Below are 9757 nucleotides of genomic sequence, written 5' to 3'. Positions count from 1 at the left end.
AAGTGCCTGAATTTGGTTTCTAAGTTCAAATTGGTACCTAAACTTGATTTTTTTTGTCCAAATTAATACTTACGATAAATGACTTAATTGAACTATGAAGTCAAGTTCATATACTAATTTGAACCAAAAGTCAAGTTCAGGTATCTAATTTGACTAAAAAAATTTAGGTACTAATTTGAACCTTGAGACTAGGTTTAGGTACCTAATTAAACAAAAAAAAACTTTAGATACCAACTTCAATCTTGAAGCCAAGTTAAGTACCAAAAATTATATTTACCCTTAAAATAATAATATCGTAACTAACTTCTATATGCAAGTATACTTTTTATTTTAAGGTGAGTATAGTTACGTGGTGTTTGGAAAGCTACCTAATAATTAAATTTTGGTTGTATGTTCAGATAGCCATTATAATTAATGAGTCCAATTGAATTTGGTATAATTAGAGCACTCCAATTACACTTTCAAATTCTTAGGGGTGAGATAGGTAATTATATCCAAAACCAATTTTAAAAAATTATCTTTATATAATTTATAAAAATTATATTACAAGCATGAACATGTATAAGTAGTGTTTGGGATGGTTATGGCAAACTTTTTTTTATTATATTATAAATGCTAAAAATTATATATTATAAAATAATTTGTGCATTTATAAAGTTATAACAATAACTTATATTATTTAAATCCTAAAAATTTCTAAAGATATGATAAAAAAATATTATAAAAAAATAATTTACATGTTATAAAAGTGTTGTAATATATTTATTTATAAAAATTTATGACCAGTAAATATGGATGTAACTTATTTATGTGTCCATACTATATATTATAAAAATATATATACTTATTCATAATAAATGTTATAATTTTTTTTAAAGGCTATATATTATAAAATTTATATTATTTTTTACTTAATTTAAGTATTATAAAAATGGATATAACTTAGCATAAGTATTCCTCCAAATGGATATATACTATTTATAAAATGAATTTGAATATTACAAGGTCAATACTAATTATGCAAATGGTTGTCTTGTACCATACCGTGGGGTATAATAGCATTTGAGAGAATGGTTTTAGATACAAGTACCATAACACAGCTCGCAAACTTTTTAACATGAGACATTCAGTACTGTGAAATGTGATAAATAAGACATTTGTTATTTTAAAAAATATTTCTCATATTAGCAATATCATCTAAGTACAACATAAAAAACAATGTTGGATTGTATTAGCATGTTGCATATTTCATAACTTCAATCATAGGTGGAATTTAGATGATTCATACTTTGAGGAGTACATAGAAGAAGGAGTTATTGATAATCTTAATGATGTATGTTCAAATTTAGATGATGATGAACTTAGTCAATGACCGAAAAATGATGATAAAGAGTACATGTTAAATATTAAAACTGCATAACTTAATAAATACACATTAGAACAATTAGATAAAATTGCATATGATGTTTAGCTTTATTGCCATATTTATTGGTACTCGTATTATCAACTACTTTTTAGACAACATAATACATATAATGATTTGATTTTAATTTTTATTACTTGCTTATAAATTATTTTTATCATGCTAATAATTTTTTTATAATAACTAATATTTTTTCAAAAATATAAATTGTGTAACTGTATAATTATATTTTTTAGTATCAAATATGATATAGAGAATTATGATGTAATTATACTCTGTCGGCCAAACGTGTCTAAAAAATTATAATTCTTTATAATTACAAGAGAATGTAATTATCACCTAAATAATTACACTTTCATTTATTTTGTGCTATCTAAACAAAATGTTAATGATACAACTTACAATACATATCTTTATTTAATCAATAAACTATAACATGTGGGAATATACGAAAAAAGAAAATAAAGAACTAATTAAAAATATGGGATATATATGTAAAATTGAGCTAAAATTACAAAAGAAAATGTATCTATTTCATCAAGAAACATAGCAGGTGAAAGTTTCCAAACAAAATAAACAAGTGATAAAATAATATTTAAAACTTGGATTTAATCAATGTATGATATAGTGGTGCTTCGGAATTACACTACGAATTTTAAAAAATTAAAAATTTTATAAATTATTAATAATTTTTACATATTTTTTAGGTGTTAATTTGACACAAAGTGTCATGTCATCATACCTTAATGGAATTTAAGTATAGGGATTAAATTGATTTTTTTTTAAAATTTGAGACTAATATTGGCACAGAAAAGTTTAAAGACTAAATTGAAAAAAAAAACTAAATGTTGCATTGTCCAATGAATAACTAAAACTGATGGGGCATTTTACGTAAATTTTATATAAATATGTTATTCAATTGTAATTGTGAACATATTTAATTTTAAGTAAAAAATAAAAAAAAATTACCTAGAAGAATAATCAAGTAAGATTTTGGTTTTCTAGCATTCCTCAAATCTCACCCTTGATATAGCTTTCAATTTTAATTTCATATCAACAGAGAGTAAAAGATACGAGTTTCTAATTTATATTTATAAATAGAAATTCAATCATAACCAAATAAATTTTAATAAAAAATATTAAAATGGAAAGCAATATAAAAGTGCCAAGGACAAACCTAAAGCTTTCTAGAAAGCTTAAAAATAAATACTTTAAAAAAAAGTCATAAATACTAAATAGTCAAACTAAAATCAAGTGGAAGGAAACTTTCCACATAGTCCGTTTAAATACGAAAAAACAAGCTAAACTCTTAAATTTATATTGCATTTCCACGTAATTGTAAAATGAAATTTAAAAGGTAGTCAAATAAAATAAAACTCCACCTTGCTGTCGTTTTTCTTGTTCTTTTTCTATTTCACGTTGTAATTCGTTCTTTTTATTCCTTTATCTAGAGTCTTTTTATTTATTTATTTATTTTTAGTATAATAATAAATGTAGCCTCTAATATATTCTAATTTAGTCCTACCTCTTTTTTAAAATCACTTTATCTATCTGTCTCTAAAATCTGTTAAATTGCTTTTTTATTAAAAATTGACTAAATTATTAAATTTAAATATCATTGACATGACCATTTATATGAAAATTCAAGATGAAAAGTAAAAACTAATGAAAATATTTAAAAATTCAACAAATTTCATAATTTTTTTAAAGAAAATTATATACTTTGGTAATGTCGTACAATAAAGTGAATAAACTGCCATATGTGCTATCATTTCAGTGGTATTAAAATTTTAGTAATTCAGTCTGTGAAGATTGAGTACCAAAGCGGTTCCAAATAGGGACCAAAGTGATAAAAATGGTAAATGCTAGGGGTTACATTTATCTTTATACCTTTTATTTATTTATTTGTCGTTTAAATCTCGTCGTAACTTTCAAGCAGCTGTCTCTCCATTTTTTTCTTAGCTTTGTCCAAAGGTAGGTTAGAACTGTGAGACGGATCTAATGCTGAAAAGAAGAAGAAAAGGCCAACTTTTTTAACTCGGTGATTGACTCACTCACCGAGTCAATTTGGCAATTTAAAAATTGGTCCTAAATCCTAATCATAATTTCTGTGGAATAGCTTTATCTTAAAAAGAAAAAAAAAGGGATAAACAAAAAAGAGAGGAATCAGTGGATAGATGGGGAGTCTGGTGGAAGAGATTGAAGGTGATAGAGAATACGATTTTGAGGATGTTATATTTGTTGCGGTGGGGAAAAATGTGGAGAAGAGTAAAACAACGCTTGATTGGGCGGTTGACAACTTTCCCGGGAAAAAGATATGCGTTCTTCACGTTCACCGGCCTACTAATGTACTTGCATTGAGTGAGTTTTTTTAATTTTTTTAGCTCGTTTGAATTTTGATTTTTGGAGTTTGTTTAGTTTTTGTTGAAGTTCTGTTTGGTTGCTGAGAAAGTTGAAAGAGAAATTTGGAAGTTGTTTTTGTTGTTCACCGCTGGCACCTGTTTTTTTTTTTTTTAAATTTAAAGATTCGTGAAAGAAAAAGAGAGCAATTGTTTGTTTGTTCCTGTATTTATTATAGCTTATTAGTTGTTTTTTTTTGTAGAAAAAAAATTAATGAGCTGATCTTATATATAATTCAACATCGAGAAAGAGAAATGAACACGGATTGAATTTTACTAACACTTTTGGATTTCGCTGCAATTATGTTAAATTTCCTGTGAAATTGAATACTGTAAAGTTATATCAATATGGACAGAGTGGGTAACATGTTTATTCGGTATCTGATTTAAGAGTCAAATGCATTTGACTGAAAATAGAAAGGTTTTGGATTGTGGACTTATTGATCAGAAATCCTACTTTATATGAAGTTTATATTGCACTTTAATGGATGTTCATAATTTGATAGAACGAGAGAGTAACATGTTTCTATTCGGTGTTTGATTTAAGATTCCACTGCATTTGACTGAAAATAGAAAGCTTGTGGAGTTATTGATAAAAAATCCTACTTTAGTGGATGTTCATTATTTGATAGTGATTAATGATTATTATGCATATTCATAGCTTAGTTGCTTTGATCATATGGTACAAATTTTAAGGTTATATCTTTAATTTATAATTTAAGCAGCAGACGGAAAGCTTGCGCGCGGTAAATTGAAACAGCACGCAGTAGAGGCATTTCAGAAACTTGAAAGACAAAGATTGCAAGAACGCTTAGATGAATACCTTCTTATTCTTGATCATTCAGGGGTACTATTTATTTCATTCTTTTCCAATTTAGTTCAGTCACTGATGTGACCAACATTACACAGCCCTTGAGTTGTTTTAATTTCTGAGGAAGAGACATATATCTTTTGCTGTACATTTTACCTGTCAGCGATCTTTCTAAAGAAAATGGTCAATGCTATTAGTTTGATGTCCTTATTAACTAATGACATAATCATGTGAACAATGTACAGGTACAGGCAGATGCACTGTGGATAGAAATGGACAGTGTTGAAAAGGGAATTTTAGAAATTATAGCAAGGCATAATATTAGATGGCTTGTTATGGGAGCAGCAGCAGATAAATATTACTCAAAGTATGAATCTCTTATCACATCCTATTCTGAATTCTTTTTAAGGGAATCTAGCTAGCTGGTTATGCTGGTGGTGTGAGCCTCCAGCTTATACTGCCTTTTCAATTTTATTGGTTTGGTATTCAATTTCCAAATTTAAATTCTCTTTGCGATTGCAGGAAACTAGTAGAACTGAAGTCCAAGAAAGCAACCTTTGTATGCCAAAATGCAGCAGTTTCTTGTCATATCTGGTTTGCTTGCAAGGGTCGCCTCATCTATACTAGGTAATGTTTTGACATTGTAAGTTAAAATTATGGTTGCTTGATGTTCTTTTAGGTGGGAGAGACTTTGGTTCCTCCTTCACTGCTTCTGCAGTCCATTGGATCAGCTATACCAATTTAACTCTTCTTTCTATCTATGCTTCACCCCTTGGTGTCAACTGCCTCATGGCAATAGTTGTTAGGTATTCGGCTTATGATAAAATTGGTTGACCAGTGGTGTTTGGCTTGTTCTGAACTAGTGGATTAGCATTTTCAGGTTCACTGACTTTGTAGAGTTTTGCACTGAGAACTTCAATAATTTTTCACTAGTTGGCCTTCATATGAAACAGAGTAGGCAGACAAGACGGATCTAGTAGAGAGATTGCAACTCCATCACCACCAATGGATTCACCCCTAATAACAGAACAAGCAGTGATGCTGTCAGAATCCGTGCTTAGGGAGAGATCTCCAGGTAAATTCCCTGCTCCAGATCATGATCCCATTTCTGTTGACTTTCACGAATGAAGTTCCAAGCAATTGTTTTCTCCAAGGCATAACTTTGTTGCTGAGCCGTGCAGAACCACAGGAAGATGCCAACGTAGTGAGAGGAAATTTAAGGCCTATTTCCCTGCGTTCAGTACATCCAAACTTGCCTAGCAATGGAGTGGTTGACACTTATGGATCAATCATGTTGCAGATGGATGAGGTGAGAAAAGATGCTTTAACTTTTTAATTTGTGGGTTTCATTGCCAAGATAGTTTTTGTTATTTGCTGGTAAGGTTGTAAGCTATTCTAGCTGTTCCTGTTTAAATTTTGCATTTAGAAAGCAAAAGAAAAGAAAATCCTAGGGATCATGGTTTTTAATAATGAATTCATGAAGCTTTATGAACCAGAGCTTGGATTCCTTTGAGTCAGATTGTGTATAGCAAATGAATTTAGTTATCCATTAAATATTCTTCTTAGTAGAAGCCATTGTTATCGCACTAAATAACCAGATTATACTACAATGATTTGCTAATTTTCAGGAAGAACATCAAGGACAAGCAAGTAATGAAACTGATCAACAACTAGAAGTGTCTACTATAGATGATCATAACTTAAAGCAGGAAGTCTTTGCAGAGACAATGAAGCGATGGAAGGAGGAAAATGATGCCATAGAGGCTGCATGCAAGGTGAAAAAACACTTCTTTTTCATTTTTTTACTGCTTGGTTGACATGACTCCGAGTTCTGATTTCAAACCAAATGAAGCTTCTGAAACATCTTGCCCGAGTAAATTGATAGAAGATGAAGTAAATTTACCATTTTGCACTGATCCTTTTGAATCTGCTCTCCCCCTCAAAACACACACACACCAGAACCATAACTTCCTGCCCATTACACTTTCCTTTCAGGCAAAGGCTTTAGAAAGCTTGTGTGTGAAGGAGATGAGCCGAAGGAAAGAGATGGAGGAATTGCTTGAAAGAGAAAAGCAAGAAGTACAAAAGATGAAGGATCAACATGATGAATTTATTAAAGATCTGCAGATGGTTAAGGACCAAAAGACGATACTTGAAAGCCAAATTGTGGAGTCCCAATGTGTAGTGGAGGGGCTGGAGGAAAAAATGTTCTCGGCTGTGGAACTTCTGATTAGTTTTAAGAAAAAACGGGATGACTTGAGAATAGAGCATGAAAATGCCATAAGAGTGTTGAAAAATCTGAGGAAACTTGTAAATGGTGGAGATTCAAGCTTTCCTGGGTCCCAAATCCTTGAATTTTCTTTCATAGAGATTAACAATGCCACTCGTGATTTTGATCCTTCTTGGAAGATTGGAGAAGGAAAATATGGAAGTGTATACAAGGGTCTCCTTCGCCATATGAATGTTGCTATAAAAATGTTGCCATCTTATGGCTCTCAAAGCCTTTTGGAATTTGAGAATGAGGTAAACTTTATTTAAATATCTCTACGGCATCTATGTTATTTTTGTTGTTGTTGGTCAGTTTTTTTTTTTTTTTGTTAGAATCATCAACACAACACACATATGATGAACTAGAGACTTAGATTGTAAATTAAGGATTTTCAAAAGCTTCTTCCGTGGAGGATCCACTTTTGGGCATATTCAATTATATATATCAGCAGTCTTGAAGTGTGCTTTGTTATGCTACACATTGTTGTTTGCATATCCTGTGAGCTTCCAGGTCATTTTATTATTAAGAAATCTGAGGTACTTCCTGAAAGTAGTCGGACATATAGACATGGTGCCACTCATGTATTTATGATCTTAAGCTGCCTTGTTCTTCGGTTCAAAAATGTTGGTCTTCTTAGGCGAATTAAATTTCTATTACCTATTAGTACTACCAGTGATGGTTTATTTTCTGCTCATTGATTTCAGGTAGAGATATTAAGTCGGATTAGACATCCAAATCTGGTAACAATAATTGGAACTTGCCCGGAGTCCAGGTCACTGGTCTTTGAGTACCTCAGGAACGGCAGTCTAGAAGAGCGCCTTGCCTGCAAAAATAAATCTCCACCACTTCCATGGCAAACTCGAATTCGCATTGCTTCTGAGATATGCTCTGCTCTTATCTTCCTCCATTCTAATAAGCCTTGTATCCCCCATGGGAACTTAAAACCTTCTAAGGTCCTTCTTGATTCCAATTTCGTATCAAAGCTCATTGACAGTGGCATTTACCGCTTGATTCCACAAGGCAAAAGTACTGATACTTCTGCTTTGTCATCTGTTTATATGGATCCGGTGTATCTTGAGAATGGAGAAGTTACTCGAGAATCTGATGTGTACTCATTTGGAATGATACTGTTACGACTTTTGACTGGGAGATCGGCTTTGGGGATCTTGAATGATGTAAAATGTTCGATAGAGACAGAAAACTTTAACATGGTGTTGGACCGAACAGCTGGGAACTGGCCACTTGAAGAAGCCCAACTGTTGGCTCACTTGGCAATAAGGTGCTGCGATACACAGCCATTGGATCGACCAGACTTTGTGTCAGAAATCTGGAGTGTGCTTGGTCCAATGAGAGACTCATGTGTCAACTCAGCTTCATGCTTGGAAGCTAAGGAGCTTCGTTGCGCCCCTTCTCATTTTGTCTGCCCAATTTTTCAGGTAACATTCAAGTTCAGTTCTTTGTAGTAGAACTTATGCCTGCTAGAAAAGACAGTACGAGGATGTCGGTTTCTTTCAGTGATTTTAATGGTCATGTAGTTTTCATTTATTGTTACCGTGGTGGTTGTCTTTTAAATTTGCAGGAGGTGATGAAAGATCCAATCATAGCGGCTGACGGTTTCACATACGAAGCCGATGCTATTAGAGGATGGTTGGACAGTGGCCATGACAGATCACCCATGACAAATCTTAAACTTGAACACTGCAATCTGGTCCCTAATTATGCTCTTCTTCAGGCAATTCAAGAGTGGCAGCAACAATATTGATGCTTTTATCTCGTTTACGAGTCACAACGATCGTATCTGGCCACCTGATCTGATTAAAAATATATAGCTTATTCATACTCTCATGTATAGCTCAAGGGATTACAGTGCCATCTATGAATAAAAAAGTTTCACTTATTATTCTTTAAAGAATATTAGCTGAACAAAAATTTCACTTCATCTTATTATTCTTTATAAAAATGTTTCAGTGTTTTTTCGAGGACTGGGATGAAAATGCTTATTATGTGATAAAAGGACCATAGAAATCCTTGTATTAGGATTCAATTTGCATATTGTCCTTTATTTTTTTTAGGTAAAGTAGTCTATGTACTTTAAATTAAAAATTAAATTGGTTATTTTTGTTAAAAATTTTATTGATTTGTATTGTTCTAAATTGTTGTGGTTGATTAAATAATTAAACAGTGACATGTGACGTGCTATGTGGATTTCATGTTGATGTATAAATATTAGCTTTTAACAGTAAAAATTAATGAAATTTTTAATAGAAAGATTAATTTATTTTTTGATTTAATATAATGAGTAGAAGACTCTTGAGATCACGTAAATGTTACTGGGATAAGATTAGTGGTTGAAGCCAATTAACGGTTGTTAGATTCTTTAAAATCTCACAAATAAAAATGGTAACAAAAACAACATAAAAAGATTTATGATGGATTAAATTTATATATGAATTCTTTTTTAATGTGTACTTTGACATGAATTTTAATTTGGTGTGTAATTATATATATGAAATTTGAATTGTAGTTCATATGTATATATGAAATTTTGATTTTGATTCAATTGTACACATTTAAAGAAATGAATATATACATTTATTTTCATATTAAATCAATATAAAAGTTTGTAGAGGTAATATATTAATGTAAAATAGTGATAATTTGATAATGTTGTTAGTAAATTTTGAAAATTGAATCAAATCAAAATTTCATATCTAAAATTATACAAAATCAAAGATCATGTATGACATTGCAAATTAGATTAAAGTTTAGGTATAACTTTGATATTTGTCCCAAATATATTTATTAGACGTTTATGTAAGAACCAAATACTTTTGCATGTAGTTGAATTTGAATCT

At 30.9% G+C, this 9757-nt stretch overlaps 1 protein-coding gene across 4 annotated transcripts; it reads left to right on the top strand.

The window, feature by feature from the left end:
• The first annotated feature begins 3366 nt into the window (after positions 1–3366).
• On the top strand, positions 3367–8881 carry LOC107944868 (U-box domain-containing protein 32). 4 transcript variants are annotated; one of them, XM_041107657.1, is made up of 10 exons: positions 3367–3784; positions 4551–4669; positions 4879–5000; positions 5156–5260; positions 5587–5708; positions 5815–5942; positions 6262–6408; positions 6629–7156; positions 7607–8338; positions 8482–8881. In XM_041107657.1, exons 1-10 carry the CDS (start codon positions 3601–3603, stop codon positions 8662–8664), a joined length of 2370 nt encoding a protein of 789 aa, XP_040963591.1. In that variant the 5' UTR covers positions 3367–3600; the 3' UTR covers positions 8665–8881. The 4 variants fall into 4 exon arrangements, with proteins under 4 accessions (XP_040963591.1, XP_040963590.1, XP_016734185.2 ...); XM_041107656.1 differs by having other exon boundaries at positions 5788–5942; XM_016878696.2 differs by having other exon boundaries at positions 4548–4669.
• The last annotated feature ends 876 nt before the right edge of the window (positions 8882–9757 follow it).

This window comes from Gossypium hirsutum, chromosome D12 (assembly GCF_007990345.1).
Source record: "Gossypium hirsutum isolate 1008001.06 chromosome D12, Gossypium_hirsutum_v2.1, whole genome shotgun sequence".
In the NCBI taxonomy this organism is placed as follows: Eukaryota; Viridiplantae; Streptophyta; class Magnoliopsida; order Malvales; family Malvaceae; genus Gossypium; species Gossypium hirsutum.
This window is presented reverse-complemented; position numbering and strand designations above follow the sequence as displayed.

Coding starts and splice junctions, on each gene's coding strand:
- LOC107944868 (XM_041107655.1), top strand. CDS start 3,601: ATGGGGAGTCTGGTGGAAGAGATTGAAGGTGATAGAGAATACGATTTT. Junction 4,670..4,878: donor TTATTCTTGATCATTCAGGG/GTACTATTTATT, acceptor AACAATGTACAG/GTACAGGCAGATGCACTGTG. Junction 5,943..6,261: donor TCATGTTGCAGATGGATGAG/GTGAGAAAAGAT, acceptor GCTAATTTTCAG/GAAGAACATCAAGGACAAGC.